We start from the raw sequence: 24,042 nt of genomic DNA on the forward strand, positions 1-24,042 counted from the left end.
TGTTTTCCGAATGTTGTTTTCATAATTACGTGAAGGAATATTGCAGCTCGCCGTCAACCACTCTAACATGATGTAATGCGTATTAAAGCCGCTTTCGCTGACACGTAAGGGAATGCAGGGGGGGGGGGGGGGGATAACGACAAACGTCAGCATTTCCAAACGCGGACCTGCTCGCTGCGGGGTGCACTTACTTGAGGCGTTGCGTAAAGACTCCTTTGATGTGAAGACTGCAATGACAAGAGGGCGTCGTACTCGCATTGTGCCAGCTTAACACGCGTGGAGATACTCAGAGCATTTCAGTCACGGCCACTACATGGATGAGAATTTTTACGACGTTCCGCAGATTTTCGACATTTTCAGATCGTTTCTGAGATAAGCACAAATAAGTTGAGAAAATGTCTTCCTTGGTGGGCTCTTAGTTCAGTGCTGACATTAATAACGCAACGGAGCTTAAGTCGAATTATCGGCAATTGATCGATTAATCGACAGCTACTCATAAAAGAACAGTCATCGTCTGAAGCCATTTTCATGAAAACAGACTATCTAACACATCATAGCTAGACAGAAAAAATGATTGATCTGCAAACAATCGATTAATCGAAAGCTACTTTAAAAAATAGTCATTGTCTGCAGCCATTTTCATGAAAACATACTGATTATCTAATAACATAACGGCGGTAGACATGTCGAAATTAATCAAATAATCGACAACCAATTGCTTAATCGCCCGTTAATCATAAAAAAGACTGAGTAATCGTCTGGAGCCATTTTCATGAAAACAGACAGATTATATAATAACACAACAGAGCTTGACGTGTCAAATTTAGTCGAATAATCGGCAAACGATCGATTAATCGACAGCTACTCATAAAAACAGTTCACGTCTGAAGCCATTTTCATGAAAACAGACTGATTATCTAACACATCAGAGCTAGACGGAAAAAATGATTGATCTGCAAACAATCGATTAATCGACAGCTACTTTAAAAAATTGTCATTGTCTGCAGCCATTTTCATGAAAACATACTGATTATCTAATAACATAACGGAGATAGACATTTAATCAAAATTAATCGAATAATCGACAACCAATCGATTAACCGAGCGCTAATCATAAAAAAACTGAGTCATCGTCTGGAGCCATTTTCATGAAAACAGACATATTGTCTAATAACACAACAGAGCTAGACGTGTCAAAAATGATTGAGTAATCGACAAACGATCGATTAATCGACAGCTACTCTTATAAAGCAAGTCTGCGGCCCCCAGACCCCTATCCGTTTTTCAAACTTTTTCATTGTTACTGGTTTAGTAGTTTCTTCACAGGGCACCAAAAAATATTAGTAAAATTAGTCATGCAGAAAAAGGCTGCATTTTCTCTTAAAAACTGAAGTTCAGCTCTGTCACTTAAATGTCACGTTGACATAAACGCTCCCTTGACAAGTAAGTTGACACAAGATAGATGCGTTTATTTGTTCCGTCGCCGGAATCAGAAATATAAAGTGCTCGTTCAGCAGGCGGGCTCTACAGGGATCAACGGGATTTAACAGTCGGAAATCATCCCTGACAACGGGAAACGGCCACTTTGGGGATACAATGACAAAATTGATGTGAGGGAGGAGGTGCTGTTTCCGTTGTAATGTGTGCTGATTTTAAAGTTATAGTATTATACACGCATCAGTATGAAGAAAATGAACCAAATGTATGTATTTTATCCGAGCCTAGATCTTGTTATGCCCAGCTGCTTTGTCCAGCTCTTCCAAGGTGACCATAACATGTTCCTGGGCTAGTATCGTGGGTCTTTCCCACCCAGGAGGCTTACTGGACCAGCCCATCTGGCTCCTTCCAATACGGAAGACAATCAACTCTACTCTGATCTTGTTCTTTTGGTAGTGTGCTACAACTTAGGGACATAGGTGAAGGTGACAGCTTGATGAAGCCCACAGAATCACATCATCTGTGAAAAGCCGAGGTACAATACCCTAAGTGTGTTTCAGATTTCCCACATGGTGAGCGGTAGTGAACGTCTCGCCGGTGTAACGTTGAAAGCGCTCGAAGCAGTTGTTTTTCCTTTTCCTCGCGGCGCAGCTCGAGTCCTTTTTACCATCCGTGTTTCACCAAGTTTATGATTGCGCGTATATGCCAAAACGCCGCAATTACTAAACGAGTCAAATGGAATACTTTTCCGTTTTCTCTAACCAGTGCACACAGGGTGTCTATACTTTGCCACTTTTAATTGAATCAGCTGCAGACTTTTAGATGATTTTTGTTTTTGGTAATTTACCTGTGTGTGAACAAGGATGGACTCGGACGTCGGTTCAGCTTGCTTGCTTCTTTTATTGAAAATAATGCCAAACGACCTCTGCTAACACGAATTGCTGTTCGATGCAACTAACGCACTGGCTGCTTAATAGCCAACTGACTATGCCCCGCCCCTAGCTATTCCCAAAACGGAAATTATCGTACGTAGGAATACGGCCGATACATCTGCGCATCAAAACTCGGCGAATGGTCAAATGAAAACCGTTCATAGAGCGCACCCCTACTTTTGGCCTTCATTTTTTGGGAAAAAGTTCTTAAATTTGGTCAATTGCGGTAGATGTTTTTTACGCGGTACAGTAAAACAAATCACACACGTGAGCAAATTTGTTGTTTCATTTCTACAAATTATGTAATTTCTCACCGATCACAGTCCTAGTAGCGGTCTTAACCGGTCTTTTATCAAGAATCAAAAAGCCACCCTTTACAAGACGGAATGAAAATGCCTTCAATTCCGAAACGAGAGCGAGACCTTTCAAAAGTGGCGGGGATCGGTCCTGAGCTCAAGAGTGTTGTCTCAAGATTTGTCTTGATCTCAACGCCGGCGATAAACAACACTACACTCAGCAGGATCCTGTAGAGGAGCAGAAGACAAATAATGTCAAGGCCAGCCCCTTTTTTCACAGAGAGCTCTCTCCCGACCTTCTCTTTGCCCTGCGATGTGCGCTTTCCCTACCTGGCAGCAATCAAAGCACAGCTTGAAAAGAATGGAAAGCACAACTCGGACACTCCGCCGTCTCCCGGCGCAGCGGGCGGAACGTCTCCGAATGGTAATTTGTCATCAGAGCGGGCAGAGGAACCAGAGGATGTTGGGAAGCCGAGCGAAGCCGGTGTGAAGTAGAAGGTGATGACCTTGCAGAAGATATGAAATTTGATTAGTTGCGAGGGGTGGGGGCGATCCGTCACGCCGCGCGGGTCAAGCCGGGTTCACGCCCGGGTGAGGCGAAGGAGACTGCGCCGTAGATGACTGCTGCAATTTCCCGGAGCGAGCGCCGGAGCGTCGAGAGATGACGCCCGTGTGGGCAGCCGGGATGAAAGAACAACAAATTGGCTGGCTTTGAAAGTAGGCAGCCGATGATGATTCAGTCCATCCAAACAACGGATAAAGAGGGAAGCGCTTCGCTTTCGTCCGTCGTCGACACGCCGCCTTTGAGCGCCTTTAAAAGCACGCGCGCTCTTTAAAAATACGCGCGACTACACTCGCCTGTTTTATCCTGTAAATTGGTTTACCTGCAGCTGTGGGAATTTATTCTCTTTGTGTTCTGTAAGTGCGGCTGCTTAAGGCATCAATGGAGCCAACCGACGTACTCATTAAAACTGAACTTTTTGTTTCTTTTCAGCCATAACCCTCAAGCTAGTTTGTTCTCACACACCAACGTAGAAAGGAAGACGCCTCAAACGCGATCTTTTCACCTATGGATGGATGCGGTGTTTAAAAAGAACAAACGCAACGGATCGTCACGCCTTTTTTATGTGCAGTTCATCTCGGTAAAAGTTATTAATTTTAGTCTAGATCAGAGGTGTCCGAACCCGGTCCTCGAGAGCTTCTATCTTGCATGTTATTGCTATTTCCGTCCCCCAACGCATCAGATTCAAATGAGCGGGATCGTTATCGTAGTTCTGTGCGATAATATCGATTATATTATACGAAGTGGCGCGATACGCGTATTGCAATACAATGTTCAGTTACCGTTATATCGCTATTTTCGTAATACGGTGGACCCGCGCCATACGAAATTCATCTGTTCCAGAGTTGGTATCATAAGGTGAAATCGTCATATGGCGGGCAGTAGAAACTTACGATAATTATCTAATGCGTGCAAGACACCGGGTAAAAATATAAAATTGTTATAAAAATGCGTAACAAAATAGATTAGTAAATAGCTTCAATTGAGCGGGATCGTTATCGTAGTGCTGTGCGATAATATCGATTATATCGCGATACAAAGTGGCGCGATACGCGTATTGCAATACAACGTTCAGTTTCTAATATATCGCGTGTCGGTTTTGAAACGCCCTTTTTGCGTAATACAGTCGACCTTTGCCACACAAAATTAATCTGTTCCACCGTTGGCATCGTGAGGTGAAATCGTCGTATGGCGGGCATTAGAAACCTACGATAATTAGCTAATGCGTGCAAAACCCCAGGTCAAAACATAAAAATTGTATATACAGTACATATTAAAAATGAGTAACAACATAGTATAGTAAGTACTACTTATGTATAATATACGTGTATATAATTAAATGACATCATAAATTAAAAAATATATGAAGGAAAAACGAAATTTTGTTTACCTTTGGAGTGACGTGACTTGAGCTAGTTACGACCATACTCCCTAGCGAGGGTAACGATGCGCGTTCCTTCTTCGTATTTCTTGATTATCTCCAGCTTCGTTTCCATACTAATCATCTTCTTCCTTTAACATCACTAGCAATCTTGGGAGGCATGGCTAACCAATTCAACTTTGAATTAAGCACTAAAATGCACAATAAACAAGATATCGTATGCACTCAAACGAGACCTAGTCTTTTGCATGTCAGCATTTTAGTGAGAACGTGACGCCAACCAATAGCAGATCAGCACTTTAGTGATGTATGCAGTGAGCATGGTGCGACTCACACGGTCATACTGATGACCAAGTTTGAATTTTGTCATTGTTGTTGATGCTGTAAGGCGGGAAAAATGCTGTAACAAGGGGACGAAAAAACGTATTGCACTTCGTAACGTGAAAAAAAACAAGCTAGGGTCGCCGTAACCCGGGGGTCCACTGTATTTTTAATTTTTTTTTTTTTAACAATCCGCTCCGGAGTTGCTTTCGTATCATTATTTTTGTCCCATTCCGATATTTCAGTGAGCTCAGTATGCTACAATTTACTCGTAGAGGATTAAATGACGCCACGGATGTAATTATTATTATCGTCACGTTGCCAAGGTTTTCAGGCAGCTTGGCTCATAGGAAATATTTGTTGTAATTCCCTTTGAGGAGAGCAACACTACTGCGCATCGAGCAAGCACTTGCGCTCCGGCGCAAGTGCCAAACCTGATGCCGCAATACAATTAGCCCTCAGCCCAATTACAGTGTGTACATCCATAAGCGTTTATGCGTGGGCGCGCTTTGAGGCAATTATGGGCAACATTCAAGCGCTCCTGCAGGTAAACATGTCGGTAGGACTAAGGAGGAAAACAATGATGAGGTTTAAGCCAAGTCTTTACCGCTAGCACGCGGCGTTTTGTACTTGGAGGGCGCTATCTCGCTAGCGTTAAACGCCCGACGCGAATTAGAATACAAACGAGCGTTTTCTGTCTCATTCTATCACAGCGCGCTCGACTCGAGTCGTCTTTTGAGTTGTCGCGCTTTGAACGATGACTTGAGACGGAATCGTTAATGTATACGCCAGGAGCGATACGATTGCTATTCAAATGTTTGGCGACACGAAGAGGAGCCGTGTCGCCGAGAGCACCTGTTGTCGTTTGGCTGACTCCGGTCGCTGACCGAGAACAAAAGTCTTCATTGTCTGTTGAATGAGTTTAATTAGCGCTTGTGCGCTCGCATTCGACGGCGCCTCCGTTCATTCGTTGTCAAATGAAAGAATAATCAAGCGCATGACGCCCTGACTCAAAGAAACACGTACTTGAGCTTTGTCGAATTGTAGGGGCTAATTATTTTGTCTCACCGCTTTAACTCATCCAATGCTAGCTAGGGGCGTCCCGATCCAACGTTGGTTTCGGGTACCGGTCGAATATCAAAATATTTTAAGTCGTGTCGCCAAGGAATTGAAATAATTGAAAGATTAATCATATCTGCAACTAATTCATCTTTTTAATCTCATCTTATATATAACACACATATATATGTATATATATATATATATATATATATATATATATAAGTGTAACACGAATACACACACGTATTCGTGTTACACTTATATTACTGCGATGTGTTTCGATTGCAGTGTAACTGTGGAACCACAGACATGGCGTTAACTTTAAGTGTAAGTACTAAAACAGAAAAAATATTTAGTATGAGTGCAGACAGAAGTAGACCAGCGCCAGACGAAAGACGGACCAGAAAACAAAGGGCAAATGTCGCCCTTTGGTGGTGGTGGAAGGTTAGGCAGAAATATACAGACGGACTGAGGGACAGACGATTACATTTGCATATCTCTTGAAAAAAATGATTGACCTACAATGGCGGAAATGAGGCGGGGCTCTGACGAATGACAAATTTCGGTCCAGCAAAAAAAAAATTTAAAAAGTATGTTGCCCACCTCTGCTAATCAGCATGCAGGAATCCAGAATATGTCAGCGGCGGTAAACGTTTGGATCCCAGCTGACAAAAAACGTCCACGGCAGTGAATGTTTGAAGTCCTCGGTTAGCATGGCAAACGACGGCGTTATCGGCGGCAGTGGGCCGGGATATTTTGCCCTGCTGTTTATTCAACCTAAAGCAACTTGGATCAGCATCTCCACGACCTTGGCCGGATAAAAAAGGGTTACAGCTCAACGACGCCGTTCCTTTCCCCGTTTTATCGTCCGTGTCTTTGCGCTTTAATGGAAGGCGCGAGGCACAATGGTCCCCCGGGAGTCTGCCGCTTTAAATCTGTGAGCTCTCTGTAAATATTGTCCAAACGTTGTTGTGCAACCAGAGATAAGGAAGGTCTCTACCTCTATCAAAGTGTCAGCATGTTTTGCAGGAGATCCTATTTGTTCTTTTATTTTTTTTTGGGGAGATTTGAGAGTATCAGGTCTTTGGTGGTCCAAACTTTAGAAGACTCTACTTCTTCTTGTTTGTTACCGGGCAGCTTTTGCATGCCCGCACATTTTTATGGAGTAACAAAATTGAGTCCAGAACTAGAAAATGGTTGTCAAGACCACAACAACCGTCTGAGACCAAGACTTTATTGAGACCAATACAAGATCAAAACCTTTGGAGGTCCCGACAGAGACAAGACCAAGACATTTTTTGGTGGTCAAGACCGATACAAGATTAAGACATTTCTGAGAGGACAACACCGCTACAAGACCAAGACGTTTTTTGGAGGTCCAGATCAAGACAGGTCCAAGACTGTATCTACACACAAAAAAAAGAAACAATCTGCCCGATATCGTTTTATTTATTACGTTTGCGACTAAAACCAATTTTCCTATATTCTCTCCTTGAATAGTTCGATAAAACTGTTCCAAATTTGAGCAGGCGACTCAAGGAAGTCAACACGGCACCTGAGTTTTGCGTTTGCAGTTTCACAAGCAGGATCTCGACTAGTCCGCATCAAAAATCCAGTTTTCTGTCTAAAACTAAGACAAAAATGTCTTTGATTCCCTTAAAAAGTGGTCTTGAGACCAATACAGATCTTGAGAACTAAAACAGGAAGTCTTTAACATATTTCGTGAATAAAATCCTGGAATCCACGTAAAATCCTCAAATAAAATTAATTTACTGCCATACGCTTTTGTGCCATTACAACACAGACAAAACCAAGACCCTTAAATGTGGTCTTGAGAGCGAGCTCAATCTTGAGAACTAAAAATCGAACAGAAAACAAACCTTTCAACACAAAAATTGTGCTTTGGGGAAAAAAAAAGTACCACATTTTCCGCACTATAAGGCGCACCTAAAAGCCTTATTATTTTTTTTTAAACTGATGGTGCGCCTTATACTCTGGTGCACCTTACATATGGATGAATATTGAGATTGGGATTCGTAGATGGGGAATGAACTGATAAAGCAATCTTCTTGTGTGTGTTAAAATTGTTTAAAATTGAACAAAGTTGGTCATATTGACATTGAGTTATTGTGCTATTGAGAGTTTAGAGTTAATATTTGAGTTATTATTGTTATTACTTTGAGTATTACTATATTGTGATTGAAAACCTTTAAAAATATGTCATTAATTTGTAATCTGGTGCGCCTTATATATGGAAAAAGTTTGGAAATACGTCATTAATTGAGGGTGCGCCTTATAATCCGGTGCGCCTTATAGTGCGTAAAATACGGTAGTTGTTTTGCGGCGGTGAAAACAAGCCTGCGGGTAAAGGTGGTCTATACTTGATGCGTTTTGCAGGACTTACGGCTTTCTCCCGCAGTCAGACGATATTCTCCCAGACTCTAGGTGGCAGTAAATGGACTCTACAGCATACAAACAACACTACTCTATAACAGAGGTAGAGAATCCTGTTAGAGTCCTCATCTCTCCCCTGCGTGGCGCTTGCTAGGAATTGTTTACAGTATTTAGATCACGCCGTTCCTTTTCGGACGACTCATAAAGGAGTTTGTACCGGCGAACTTCCATATGCAATAGTTCGTCCGCCATGTTTTCCGTTCGTAAAGAAATCCCGGGAGATACGCGTTGCGGAAAGTCTGGACTCGGCGCGGAGGGGCGTGATTGGCGAAAACGTCATTTGTCAAGCTTAAACCAAGCGTAACGCTTGAAGATAGGATGAAAGTGACAAAGATGAAAGACGGATGAAGCAAAGTGCAAGAAATCGATCTAAGTATGACAACGGATGCTAATTGTAGATTTGGCCGTTTCTTTCTTTCTTTTTTCTCCTTTTCAGTGTTGGATTTTTCAATTGTAGATTGCACAACACGTTTTTTTTATGTTCATGTCTGAGACATAGATTTGCTATTGTGAAAAATGATTTCGTTGTAGAGGAATTCTACTGTATGCGGTCTAATATGGGGATTGAAAATGAGGGTGACATACCTGGAGAAATACATTACTCACATTTTTTAACACCTGTTTTCGACGACGCTTGAAAATGGTTAAAAATCCTTTCGATAGCACCAAGAAAAATACCAGCGAGCAAGTAAATAGCATTCTGTCACTTTTGAATTCATCTCTAGTCAACGCTCAAACTCCGACAGCCGTAAAAAAAGACATGTCCACACCTTGATCTTATGGATCGGAGGAACCGAAAGGTCACTCTGAGAAAAAACATCGAGCCGGTCATTAAAGCGACCATGACCGGGAACAGATATTTTTTTCCCTGTCGTGTGCAGAAATCCGATTCAAAGTTAGGGCCGTCACGTTGAAGCTGACGGAAAAGCAGCCGGCGAAGATAACGGGGCCGCAAAAAGTAAATGGTGCGTTAAGAGTACTCAATCACTTTCGGACCGACGCTGGGATCTCCCCACCCATTTTTCTCGGTTGTCTCTTCCACTTCTGCCCGCTATCTGGACTTAAGTGCAGAATGTAGTAATAAAGTACCTCGGAGCGACATCGCAATACGACTCCGGGCTCGTCCCGTTGACGGCACGGGAGAATCACTCCACGCGCTATCTACGGCTCCGCTTCGTATCTTACTTTTATCCCCCGATCTTTTTGTCCTCTCGGATCCCGATGACTGACAGCCCGCGGGCCGGGAGGGAACCCGCCGGCTCCTTTTGAATATCTTCACGACGTGTCGAGGATGCTCAATCAGTATGCCGTTACTTTTGGAGGACCGGTGCGACGGGTCCTCGTGCGAAGCGTGCCGACGCATCCTGAGAGGACGGTTGCTCATTCGGCGGCTCACCGGAGGCCAGGACGTCACGTCTCCGTCAGCGTAAATGTCACGGTCCCCGGGTCCGTTTGGCTACGGGCCCACGTCCTCCAGGAAGGCGTGTTCGCGTTTGACGTCGGGCGGGGGTTTGCGGGTCCGCGTGAGCACGCTTGTTACTCAGCGTTTTGGATTAGTCAAATTGGGGTCGCGGTTTTGCCTTTAGCTAAGACCAAGGCTACACTCGCACGAGAGTCGCAGCTGTGACAAATGCTAGCGTTTTTTTTAAGGCGGCTAACTGTAAACGGTAAAAGGACCGCACTTGTACTACAGGAGAACCTCTAGATATGAAATTCCCCGTAGATAGGACACATTTTTTCCCCCAAAATGAAAGGGTGCGTCCTATAAACATAAGCCCGGACAAGCTAACAGCAGCGCGTGCCAGCTGAGGTTCTTACGGCATTATTTTTAAAGAAAAAAGAAGCGAGCCGTCTGAACCAACGTCCGAGTCCATCCTTCTTCACACACGGGAATATTACTAAAAGGGAGAGGATCATGTCAATGTTATCATTTCTCAGCGATTAGGGGTGTCGCCAACATCTGCTAGCAACACCATCAGTTGCGAGCAGCGCTAGATGCTAGCAGCGTCTTTGGCTAGCAGCACTCATCTCTCATCTACCCCATTTTTGCTCGTGAGAGTTGTCGGTGACTTTTAAAAGAGTAGTTTAGACGTAGACGACTCGAGTGACAAGGTTGCCGTTTCTACTGATCACTTTTGAACAAACGAAGCTCACTGCTAATGTGCTAATGTGCTAATTTAGCCAGGAAAAAAGTCACCGCTGTACTTTTAACATCACCGTTTCATAAACTAAATGGGGCGATATTTGTCTCGACTTCACTCATCTTTTTCTTAAGAAAAATATTCTATTTACATTTCCGTCATCAAAAGTTGTCTAAAAATGACTAACTTATATTAGATGGAGATCACTTTTATTTATTTATTTTATGATTGTTGTTTAGTCATGTAAAAATATTTACTTTCAACCAAATACCCGATTATACAACAAGAGTTTTCTCCCACTCACTACAACGTCTTCTTTATATTCATGAGACAATCACTTTTACTTACATATAATTTTTATTCATATCATGTCAAGAGAACAATATTGACTTTGGCAAAAATGAAAAAAAAGCAGGGGAACGACGTTTAATGTTTCAAATGGATCATTTATGTAATAGTTGCTATTCAAAGGAATCCCTGTCTTTGTGTTTCATGTTTTTTGCGCTTTTGATCTCGTCATCAGCCTTGTTCTCGTTTCCGCTACCGTTGTTTTTATGCCTAACATCATTCCCGGAAAAATCCGATAAGGAGAAACACGTAGTGCAACAAATACAATTACTTTGAAGTGTAAATATATACAGTATATCGATATACTATATATATATGTACTTTTTTTTTTTTTAACTTCCCACTGATTAGAGTTTTTTGTGTGTGTGTTGTCCCGCTTTCAAGTTCGAACAAGGTCATGAGGTTTGTGGCTTCCGCTGTCTTTCGTTCCGTCCGTCTTGTAATAGCTTTCGCTCGAAAAACATTCGCCATGGAGATGGAGATTCTGTGCGGCACAAATGAATTAACAAAACAAAACAAACCAAAAAAAAGAATCCAAACATCATATATACTGTATCTCACATCGGACGTGGTCACTTTGAGTCCCGGCGTCAAAATTTGTGATCCATTCGGCGCGGTGCGCTAGCTTTTCAATTACAGACGCCTGCGTGTTGCGAAAACAAGAAAAAAAAAAAAAAGAACCCCACGTGGAACAGGAACCGGTGCTGGACTGGAAAACTCCTTACATATGCGCACAGAAACACACACAGGCACATTGACACACACCCCCTATTCCGTGATCCTTCTTTGCATGCACGCCAGAAGCGGCAGAGGAAAAGTTCCATCACACGCCGCCGCCATTTTGTAATCCATATCGACTGCATTGCGAGCCCGCCGTTGTTTAATAATGTCCGCGCTCGCGCCGGAACGCATCGATTGATCACGGCCAGCGCGCCCGGCTCGCTGTTTATGCTCCTGTAATCCCAAGGCCAAAGCTCAGCCGCAGAGGACGCTTAGAAGTCACATTCCGTGTTTAGCCCAGTCCGAAAACCATTTGACAAAGTCCAGCCACCTCCGAGTGTTTTTTGTTTTTCGTTCCTCCCACCTGCCCCCCGCAGTGTCGATCCAGTTCTTGATCCGGCGCGACGGCTTTGTGTTGTCGTGTGGGTTGCGGCGGGTTCTAGTAGTGTGGAGGATTTTCTCGGGTCCTCGCTGAGCTCCGATTTACGTTTATAATCGAAGCACTTTAGAGTGATGGACTGCGTTGATTTCAATGCCATAAACACGTCAAAGCTACGGTCTCTCAAGGCTCTAAACGTTTTTATAATGATCTCATTTAAGATACAATCGTCCTTCTGTCATTTGGAGTTTCTCCTTTCTGCCGACGTTCTACACAACACTTTCCTCCAGCTCCTCGGCGCTCCTTCCGTCGGTTCCTTTCTCCCTCGCTCTATCCCTTCCGGCGCTCCCCCTCCCGGCGCCGATGTTGGAGTTGGAATTGGTGGTGTTGTAAGCGTGGATATATCCGCGTTGAAACTCGCAGCGCGCCCCAAAGGGGCCGGCGCCTTCGCCCTCGTCGCTGGCGCTGGAGGAACCGGCGCTGGCGGTGGAGGCGCACTGCACCAGCATCCCGTGGAGCGACTGGCTGCGCCTGGTCCAGATCACGCTCAGACGTTTAGCGTAGCTAACGGCGCCGTAACGTTTGGCCACGGTGGCGGCCGTGTCGGTGGCTAGGGCGACGGAGGAGCCCATGTCGAGCGAGTGGCGGCGTTTGCCGACCGTCCCGCGGGCGGGGCTGAGGGGGGAAATTGGGCTCTGATAAGCCTGAGAGGAGTTCCATTTGTCTCTGCCGGGAGAGGTAATCCTCCAGGCCAGCATATCGGAGTCTCTCAGGGGTGCTGCCAGGGAAAAGCTGGCGCGGTTGGTCAGCTCTCGTTCCAGACGGGGTTTCGGGCCTTCCCTGGAGCGTGACTGGCGGGGCAGCGTAGACGATACGGTCGGGGAGTAGTCCAGCAGAGTTCTGTTGCTTCCCGCGGTGTACGGCGGCGCTTTTTCCAGATTCCTCTGCCGCACCACTAAGGCCATGTCACCCGCCCCGGCCATGGTTGAAACCACGCCCCCAGCTGACAGAAACTGCTCCAGGTTGACCTTCGGATTGAACCTCGGCTTCGGGGGAAGTTTCGGCGGCAGGGAAGAAGCGGAATCCGCGGCTTCCTTGACCTTTTCGCCTTCCCCCGTTCTCTTGGAAGGCAGACCGTTAGGCAGGACCACCATCATCATGTCGCCAGAGCCGTTGGACTGAAAGCAACCGCCGCCGTCTCCCGCTTTATCCCGCGCCGCCACGCCGCCCCCCTGACCGCAAACCCCGATGCCGGCCTCGGCGCTGCTGTTGTGACACAAGATATGGTCCGAGTGCTCGCACACCCGGTGGCGGACCATCAAGGCGACTGTGAACACCAGGAGGGTGACCACCACCACGCCGCCCACTAAGATGGTCAGCGTCCCTCCCAGGAAGTGAGCCTGCAGAGAGCTACAGGCCGGGTAAACGTCCTTGGTGGAGAAGGTGGTGCAGCCCAGAACTTTTGTCGCTGCCAGCGCCGTCATGGAGTCATCAAAAATGGCCAGCACGCACAAGTTGTAATCCACTCCGGAGACAAGGTTCTTCAGCAGGAAGCGGTCACTGGTGGATGGGAGGATCCTGAAGAGGGACAAATAAAAAGAAGGTTAGCGGGGCTGGAAACTGTAACCGATTCACCCGCCAATACGGTAAAAAAATATATCCGGTCGCAGGGCACTAGCATGTTTTGATCAGTGGTGTAATGATGGGTTAGGGTTAGGGATGATGCGTTAGGGTTAGGGATCCACGATCGCTACTTATATCTGTGGACGTGACGACATTCGTATGTTTTATGGTGTTTATTAGCATCGTAAAAAAATACAGAACCACATTACAAGGATCTGCCAAAGCTAACTTGCCAGATAAGCACACCAAATAGCACATGGACGTCAATGCCTCAGTTTGCTTTTATTTTCGAGTCGTAATGGTGTTTTTCGTAGCGGCTGTCTCGATTCATCCTCCGGATTAAGGACACTAAGAAACCGCTCGTCAATTCCGCTGCACTCGGATGAGTCGGATGATGACGCTGTTCGACTTGATTACAATAAATCTAGTCAGTAAAATTTACTATACCTAATCAAACGAATTAGCTTTCATCTGCCATTCTGGTTGCGGTCCATGAAAATAAAGTAGAAACATGCCCTTGTTATATATAGTTCTTATTATGTTTACCGCCAAAACACTGGCGCACTTTTAAATGAGTCTTTGAAACACTGCACAAGAATAATAATACTCAGACACGTAGTATAGCAGTTTTATTTTCATCAGTCGCCTGAGATTTAATGAGTTTTCACATCGCCCCTGCAATGTGCTTACGTATCGCTGGTGGAGAAACACCGTATTGGACCATATCTGAGACAATTTTGAGGAGTCACTTGATTGTTTGTGATGCTAGGCTCATTCTCAAACTTTTGTTTTTTCCAAGGAAAAAAAGGTGGGATCATTAGAAGAGCCTGCGTTGAACTAAATATTGTTCGTAAAAGGAAATCTGTTTTTTCAAGGTCTTCTTTGAAAACTAATGTTACATAAATGTTAGGTAACGTTAGTTATGTTAGCTTTGCAGTAAAATATTTGGAAAATAAGCACTATAAGGCGCACTGGAATATAGGGGGCACCTTCAATGAATGGCCTATTTTCAAACAGTTTTTATATAAAGGCCGCACTGCATTATAAGGCGCATAGAATAGAAGCTACAGTAGTGGTTGGGTTGCGTTATGTATCCACTAGATGGAGCTGCGCTAACGGGAATGTCAAATTTTATTAATAGGCAATCAGAAATGAAGAATAAAGATGATTTGCGGAAAATAATATCTGAAGAATGTGGAAAAAAATACCAAGATTAAATTTTAAAAGAATATAATCGTGATTCAGTTAAATATTAAAATTTTTAATCAAATTGCAACCAAAAATCTTAAAACCCGTCGTTTTTGTGCTTCACAATTGGAGCATATAAAACATATCAAAACCGGGTGTTATCAAAATTTCAATCGTAAAAAATACATTAACTGAAGCGCAGAGGTAAAAATGGACTGGTGATTAAGTGCTTTTATTTTTCCGCCCCCCCAAAAATGAAAATTTATAAGGCGCACCAGATTATAAGGCGCACTGTCAGCCTTTGAGAAAATTGAAGTCTTTTAAGTGCGCCTTATAGTGCGGAAAATACGGTTATATGAACCTATTCAAATGGTCAAGGTGAACCTCCCGAAAAACTGCGACCAAATCCTTTTGCGGTTTGGTCCAACCACTGCAAAAGTTAGTATGGAACTCCGGTTTCGAGTTGTGCTTTGAATCTTGGCAATCGTCGCAGTAAATAGAGGCGCGTCCACGCCGACTTTTGCGCATTGAAAATGTTAAGTACTACGAGAACCTGGGGCGAGGGGAGCGAAGGAACCCATGAGTGAATAGGGCGCCGAGGCAAAATGAGGCTATTGATGAAGCGTGCGCTCGGGGAGCATGAAAAGAGAAGCCTGTCCGCCTGCCAGTGTGCACGTGAGGGTGCGCGCGCGCCGCCAGCTCTCCAATTGCCTGAAGAAGCAAATGTCAGGCCATTTTGCGGGCCTCCGCACTTCATAAGAGGCCATTTTAGGTGCGGGCAAGATAACAGTCATGCTGAGGCAATTTAAGGCTTTTGACAAAGTGTCGCGTGGCGATGTGTTGCCACAAGGCAGCGGCGTACTGTAAATGCGCTTGTATGGGAGAACTCTGCTCGATTTGTCATCTTTTTAAAGCGGTGCTTCTCAAATGGGGGGACCAGAACCCCTTGGGGGTACTTCAAGGGGGTACAGCAGATTTCGGTTTGTGTTGCTGGAACCAGGCAGTTGGAAAGAGCTTTCCTCGCGACGCCGTTCACGTTCATTTGACCATAAACGCCAGAAGTCGAGCAGCATTCGTGTTTCACCAAGTTTACGATTGTGTGTACATGCCAAAAGATCACAATTGATAAACGAGTCAAATGGAATACCTGTCCGTGTTCTCCACTCTTAACTGAATCGACTTCCTAACGTTTACATGATTCTTTCCATTTCGGGATGTTCCTGTGCATGAACAAGGATGGTCTCGGGCATTGGTTCAGTTTGCTCGCTTCTTTTATTGAAAATAATGCTGTAACAACCTCAGCTAACATGAGCTGCTGTTAGCTGCAGCAGGCACTTCCTGCTAACCGACGTCCCCCTCCAGCTCGGCCTGTTAGGGCAATTATTGTCCGGGTTCGGGGCGGCATGGCTCGGTGGCAGAGTGGTCGTCTCCCAGCCGAGAGGCTGCGGGTTCGATCCCCCGACCATCAAGACCGTGTCAAAGTGTCCTTGAGCAAGACTCTGAACCCCCAGTTGCTCCTGATGCTGCGTCATCAGGTAAATGACTAGTTAGCGTAAAGCGCTTTGAGTACCCAATATAAAAAAGTCCATTTATTGTAAATAAGAATACGGGCGATATAAAAATGCACGGATCCATCTTCTCAAACGGTACCATCGGAACGGTACGGTACCATCCCCGCTGAGAACAACTTCACCTCTCCCCGTTCCCTCCTGTGGACTCCCAACTTTCTCCCGGCATCTGTGTTTGTATACTTTAGCGGGATTAACTCGAATTAGAAGCAGCGAGACAAGCGAGAGCGCACTTGGGCACGTGAGGTTAGCCGCCATCTAAAAATAACACACGGCCGACTCAATTAATCGATGCTTTTGGGTCGCCCCCGTAGGTCACCGAGATCTAATTTGCGAGCGGGTAAACGACGATGCGTCGCGACGGAGATTGCGCGCGCGTTCCGGTGAATTGTATCTATACGTTTCACGCGGAAAAAGCTATACAAGTGATTCACAGGCTCGTAAAAAGGTGGAGGATACGAGCGGTGATGTAGGGAGAGCGGGCAGAGGGGAAATAGAAGATGAAGGCAAAGGGGGATGAAGGCATGATGGGTGGGGAGGAGAGCACGGGAAAGACGTGACCTTGCTTGTTAAATAATGCTACGCCGAGGCTAATGGAGATGTAGCGCCATGTCGGGGGGAAATGCAAGGCGGAGGGAGAAGGCGCCGGGTCAGGCGGGGAATGCCAAAAGGATTTGTGGCTCAACGCTGGCAACAGCTTGGAGGTGAGAGGCGGGTCCGCAAAAACAGAGCTTGGGATGTCAAAAGCAGAAGAAGCGCTGTGCTAGCTTAGCGGGAATTGATTTCTATTCGAAGCAGATGGAAATGTGTCCATTCTTAATTCATTCAAGTTGATTGGCAAAACACGGCATTTACAAAAGTAGCCGCAGTACCTGAAATCCACCGATTAACCCTAACCTTAACCCTAACCCTAACCCTGTTTGGGTTTTTGTTTTTGTTTTTTTGTTTTTTGTTTTTTTTTGCTTTGTTTGCTTTAGTACTTTTTTAGTTCGTTTCTTTTGTTAAAAATAAATCTATGAAGTTGATTTTATTCATTTATTTTTTATTTTTTTGGTCCAACTATAGATTTTTGCAAATCTAACTTTTATATGAAGTGAAATAGTCCTTAATGCAGTTCTGCACTTGATGGAAAAATATTGTTAAAAATAGTGAGGTAAACCTCAAATAATCAAAAGTTTTTATGTTTTTTTTTTTTTTAATGGCTTAAATTCCCCAAAATACCATCATGTAGCAGTACCTGAAATCCACTTTTTATTTATTTATTCATTTTACAATTTTCTATCATTTTGTGCGGTGGTTACAGTCACAAAAATATCTGCAGTACCGGAAATTTGCTAGTAGGGACCAAATATTTTTTTTTCTTGCTTAAGTTCCTTTTTCAGTTTGTTTCTTTTTTATTTTTTTGTTTTGTTCAATGCAGGAGTTTTATGTCTTTTCTAACATAAAACTTTCGTTTTCTTCCTTCCTAGAGATATGGAGTTTAAAAGAAAATATCAAAGTAAAAAAAAAAAACAGGGTTTGACCTCCAAATTTCGGGACATTGTTTCTCAGTGTTCAACAACAACAAAAAAATACAAAAAATTCTAAATTTCACCATTTCACCCGTTGTATCTGCCCAAAATGAACTATTATAAAATAAAAATCATAGTTTCACCGTGCAATTGTGTGTATTCTTGTTTTTTTATTTTGGTTATTCAGAGCATTAATAGAATAGAATAGAATAGAATAGAATAGAATAGAATAGAATAGAATAGAATAGGACCATTTTACAACCGCGCAATGACAATAAAGACCATCTATTCTCTTTTAATAGCTAAAGAGCCGTCTCTGAGTCTGTTTATCCGTCTTTTTCGAGCCCTGCAGCTTAAAAAAAAAAAAGAAATACAAATAATAATAATAATAAACAAATTTAAGGTAGAAAAACGTGTAAATGCTGAAAAGTATTCCCCAAGGAGCTAATCAATTGGAACACGAAGCAACTTCTAGCTAAATATTGCAGAAACAGCAGAATAAAAGGAAGGAAAGTGGCCCGCTAAGAAAAGGACTTCCGGATGCATTCAAGGTGTGTTTCTGCGTGTCCTACTTTTGCACGCGCAGCATTCAGGGGCGCTTATTGGAATCCATCGGCACAGTACAGCCGGCTTGCGCGGAATACAAATCAAAAGACCCTCGCAAAGACTTCCCCGACGCCGCGCCGAGTCCTCGACATTTATTTGCATGCTTTTTGGACACGGAAAGCCACTCGCCGCCTCGCGTTCGCTCCGCGGCGCCGTTTTTGACGAGTGTGTTGATCACGTGACCTGCGCCGCATCAGGCAATTCTTTTCACTTCGAGCGCTGCGCTATCGGGCCAAGTAATGAGCCTTTGCCATGGCAACGCACACGTCGCTCCCGCCGGGTAGGAGGGGGGTTCATGAGTGGATTTTTGTCGGCATTAGATGTCAATCTATGGCCACTTAATGATATCTGGACGCGCTTGGCGGGGCGCGGCCATTCGGATTAGACTCAAAGCGGCGTAGCTTTACTTCATTTAACTTCACAGTCAAACCGGTAGGGACGGGATGAGATCTCGTGTGAGGAGATCCCGCGAGATTAGAACGCCGCGGGATTTCTCGTCCCTGCGCAGCAAGAGATCCTTTTGTTTTTTTTTTCTTTGGGCAAAATAAACGTGACCATAGATAATGTAGGAATGCTTGTATTATGAGAGGGATTGTTATATTTGGAAGTTGTTCCCGCACGTGGTGACAACGGCTGACTTTATACGGCACAGCTTGTTGCAGCAGGAGTCACGAAACAAGAAATAATCAATTGCCTGTTGCCAGCGTTTGGATCAGCCTCTAGCATAAATCAACCGCTAGCTAGCAGTTATCGAGTGCTAGCAGCCGGATTACGTACGTTGAACAGACCATTGTAATAGTTGCCATTCCTACTGATCACTTTTGAACAAATCAGGTTGATTCAAATGTCTTTTCTGTGGTTCTGACATCATCTCGATCAAAATGCATGGCAAAAGGCTTATCTAAAATCACAGTATATATTTCATTTTCTTAGTGGATTGGAATTCTCATCTTGAAAACAGTAATAACAACAATAAATCATAAAATTCTCGTCAAGTATTTTTTTTGTTATGGAGAGGAGCTGACACCCTTGACTAATGCTGACCTAATATAAGCCGATTGAGCACTGTAGTGATAACTGTGACCATTGGATGGCAGTGTTTCCACACATACAACATAGCTATTACCTACATGCAATTCAAAGTAAGAATTGGAAATCAATCTTTCATATGATACCACCCATATTTACATACATAGCACACAATATTATGTTGGCTTTGAAAGTTGAGTGAAAATGCTAAATATATTGGCCCTTGAAGGTTTTTTTTTTTTTACGAATTGAAGGTTAACATCCTTTTTTCTATTGTGTTTTATATATATATATATAATATATATATATATATATATATATATATATATATATATATATATATATATATATACATTTTTTTTTAACAAAGAATTAAAGGTGAACGTTTTTTTTTCTATTGTGTTTGTGTATATACAGACAGATTTAAAAAAAAAATGAAGAAAAGAACTGAAAACGTTGCAGAAGGATTCAGTTTTTGGACGACAACACAAACACGCTTGCCCACACAAGGAGGGTGAGAGCCGAGGTCAAAGTCATTCCCGTCAGCGAGAGACACTTGAGCACTGCTCCGCTCTCCTACACACACAAACAGAAAACACGCTCACGCTCTTATGCCACAAATACATACATGGTCCACCATAGAGCGCCCCATTGTTTTTTTTTTGCCTTTGGTGGCTGCTTTAGTGCTTTTTACTATGCTATTTTAGTATACGTCAACCCATTTAAAATCGGTATCCATACATGTTGTTGTCGGCGTTTTTTTCACAGGATTTTTTGGGACGAAATCAAACCTTTAAACCATAGGTGTGGAACTCCAGTCCCCGAGGGCCGGCATCCTGCATGTTTTCCGGTTTTCTTTCCCCAACACACCTGATTCAAATAATTAGCTCATTAGCAAGCTCTGCGGGAGCTTCGAAATGATCCCAATCATTTGAATCAGGTGTTTTTGAGGGAAAAGGTTTGAAAACATGTAGGATACCGGCCCTCGAGGACTGGAGTTCCACACCTGTGCCGTAAAGCGTGAAAAATGCCATAAAGAGGGGTGAAAAAACTTCCACTTGGTAACGTTAAAAAAAAAAAACGTAACCCAGGAACACCATAACCAGGTCAAAAGGTTCCCGTAAAGCATAGATGTCGAACTCCAGTCCTCGAGGGCCGGCATCCTGCATGTTTTCCGGTTTTCTTTCCCCAACACACCTGATTCAAATAATTAGCTCATTAGCAAGCTCTGCGGGAGCTTCGAAATGATCCCAATCATTTGAATCAGGTGTTTTTGAGGAAAAAGGTTTGAAAACATGTAGGATACCGGCCCTCGAGGACTGGAGTTCCACACCTGTGCTTTAAACTAATCTTTGTTAGGTATCTCACGCCAACGACAATCGCATTTGGTCGAATGATTGTAAAAATGTTTGTTTTGTTTTTTGGTGGATTTTGTGGTCACATCAAGCGGAGTTGAAGATCGACGATATAACCGGTGTTGAAATGCAATTCGATCGGACTCAATACCGGCATGGCTCGGCGGTAGAGCGGTCGCCTCCCTTTGGACCCCCCAGTGGCTCCTGATGCTGCGCCATCAGTCGGCAAATGACTAGTTAGCGTAAAGCGCTTTGAGTACCCAGGTAGAAAAGCCCTATATGAGTGAAATTCCATTTAACAAGTCAGATACGGTTCCAGTAATATGGGATGGGACTAATTTGGAGTGTCCAAAGATATGCCTGTTATTTTCTGCCATGCTACTTGTTTGCTTCCTTCTGCACCAACAAGCGAGATGAGGAAGAGGTGGAACGCGAGGACGATTATCTCCCCCCGCGCCTCACGTCTCGGCTGCCCTCATTTCCTCCTTTTACATATCATGTTTGTTTACCCTTTCCTCGGTGTTTGCTCAGGATTTACGCGGCCCGTTGGGCGGCTCGTCAGATGTCTGCCGCAATTGTGTCTGAGCGCTTTTTCTTGCCGCCTTTTATCAGCGTCTCCGCCTATCTTGCCGCCGTCGGTTTCTGTGTCTTATTCAAGCCAGCTTTCTATGGAAGAGCGCACATTCTAGTGCAGAGGTCCGCAAACGCCGGTCCGTGGACCGGTACAGGTCCGTGGACCAACTGGTACGTGGCCGCAAGGGCCGCACCCGAAACAGTGATGTTTTGGAACTGATTTTGTTTCTTCTTTAACGGTTCATTCATTTGTTCCTTGTTTTTTGGCGCCGCCTGTGGCCGCTGTTGATATTACATTTTGTAGTGAGGAAGGACGACGTGACAGTTACTCTCCCACAGCTTGTCGTCGCGGATCACATGCTAGGTTTTCTTCAGCATTGAAGCCTTGTATGCATTTAGCTCGTTAGCATTTTCGTACGCTTTGCTGTATGTTAGCATATGCAAATGTTTTGCATTGAAAAATGTGCGTTTGCATCTAATTAACGTTTATTAAAATGAATAGAATTTGCAATTCAGTGATATGATTTAATCATCATCATCAGTCCACAATAAAAATCTCAAGCGTTGATTGAAATTCCCGAAAAATACCAACAATCTAACCAATATTTTACCGTATTTTTCAGACTGTAAGGACATTTAAAATACTTGAACTTTATCAAAACACAACAACGTATTATCAGGTGCAGCTTATGTCAAATTCCAGTTGAATAAAGTTCGACTCATTTGCCTAATTGATTTGTATTTTTCCTTGTGCGTTGCACCCCGGTGCGCCTTATATCCCGAAAATTTCCAAATAACACGCCCGTTTATTGAGACCGCACCTTATAATCCGGTGCACCTTATAATCTTAAAAATACGTCAAGCAAGATTTTCTTACGGCTGTCAGTAATTTAAAATGTCCAACACAAAACGGCAATGAAATCTCGCAAAGTGTCACACCCCCCTTTGACAACCGTTGATTTATTCTACTTGTGGTCTATTCATCGCAGTCTTTGGCTTCCTGACACAACGCTTGTGGTCTCGCATTCTCTGTGTTTTTGCAACGGTACTAAACAAGAGCCATACTGTGCGTACACTGCAATAATGAGTGGCAGCCATACACCCCGACATATTCTTTCCGCTCGACTTTTGTAATTCGCCCCTTGTTGGTGTGCGGCGTCGGCTTCGCAGCGTGTTTCCTCGCCGATGTATGTCACAATGTCTTTGCGAGTGCGATCCACTTTCCGTCTCGTTATTTCCTCGACTCCGCAGTGTTGCCTGCTCACTTGTGATGGTTTCAAAGTTGGATGCCTCAGCGGGGCGGCCGCTCCTGTTGTGGCTGCACTTTAATGACGAGGATGCGACGCCCCCCATTTTTTTCTTTCTTACTGAAATCTTTTGGCTAGAAAACAAGACTGAAAATCAGGGATGGGCCGATAATCGGACAGGTCGGTTTTTGCTGCCAATATATGGTATTTTGGCAAATATCGATTTAAGACTCATCAAGTTCAAGTGTGTTAACGTCGGGGAATCATTCGTTTGAGTTTTACGTTCTCCTGACCCTGGGAATCGTAGTGTGTCGGTGTTCTGTTGAAAATATGTTGGTGCTGCTCTTTTTTCTAAACGTGCAGCTATTTTAAATTGAACGATTTCCCGTACTGTAAGGTGCACTGGATTATGAGGTGCAGATTCAATGAATGGCCATTTTAAAACAATTTTCACCTATAGGGTGCACCACATTATAAGGCGCATAGAATAGAAGTTACAGTTGTGGCAGGGGTTGCATCATGCATCTGCTAGATCACAGGTGTCAAACTCAAGGCCCCGGGGGCCAAATCCGGCCCGCCACGTCATTTTATGTGGCCCGCGAAAGCAAATCATGTAAGTTTCCATTACCCTTGCTAAACTCTGTTCCAAAACTTTAGCTTGCCGTGTGCAATGAAAAATAAAGTAAAAATAAAATAAAAATAAAAAAAATTAAATAAAGTTTTTGGTTTGTTCTGTTACAGTAATGTAAACAATAAATGAACAAACTAGACTGATTTACTTCTGATTTCAAAATAACGAAGCCATCGATTTGCTGTGTGCAGTAATAATACTATGAGACTTGTATATAATAATACTTTGAGACTTGGTTTCCTCAACTTATCGGCCCAATGAAGGACGTTCTCGCTACAAAATGCTCCGCGACAAAAATGAGTTTGACACCTCTGCGCTAGATGGAGCTGCGCGCAAGGGAATGTTAACAAAGCAATCCGATAAATCAGTCAAACTCGACAATAAGAAATTAAGAATAACAATCATTTGTGGAAAGTACTGAAGAATGGGGGGAAAAATACCCCACCTGTGGTCCCTTCTGAAGGTTTCTGATTTTCCCCAAATTGGGGTTTTGGACTTTTTCCCTCCCCTTCTGGAAGCTTTGACAGGGGATGCTAGAGGTTTCCCTTTCCAATAACGCTCGTCCCTGAAAGAGTTAAGAACGGACCAAGGGACCCCGGGCCGTGGTTTGGACATCGACGATGTCATCTAATCTCAAACGTTTGAGGGGTCATAACTCTGGGCGAGGTTTCCAGCCGG

At 43.9% G+C, this 24,042-nt stretch overlaps 2 protein-coding genes across 3 annotated transcripts in view; one reads left to right on the plus strand and one right to left on the minus strand.

Annotated features, from left to right (window-relative positions):
• The window catches only part of LOC148428631 (pyruvate carboxylase, mitochondrial-like), a 210,648-nt gene that overhangs the window by 103,541 nt on the left and 83,065 nt on the right, over positions 1–24,042 (plus strand). The window lies entirely within an intron of this gene.
• The window catches only part of LOC148428632 (leucine-rich repeat and fibronectin type-III domain-containing protein 4), a 46,299-nt gene continuing 29,461 nt past the window's right edge, over positions 7,205–24,042 (minus strand). For both annotated transcript variants that reach the window (XM_088425867.1, XM_088425858.1), the window contains one exon: positions 7,205–13,611. In XM_088425867.1, the coding sequence (XP_088281993.1) occupies positions 12,303–13,611 (1,309 nt within the window). In that variant the 3' untranslated portion in view covers positions 7,205–12,302. The remainder of the gene's footprint in view (positions 13,612–24,042) is intronic.

The sequence above is a fragment of the Hippichthys cyanospilos genome, chromosome 1 (genome assembly GCF_059441005.1).
Source record: "Hippichthys cyanospilos isolate Australia breed blue-spotted pipefish chromosome 1, RoL_Hcya_1.0, whole genome shotgun sequence".
Taxonomy (NCBI): domain Eukaryota; kingdom Metazoa; phylum Chordata; class Actinopteri; order Syngnathiformes; family Syngnathidae; genus Hippichthys; species Hippichthys cyanospilos.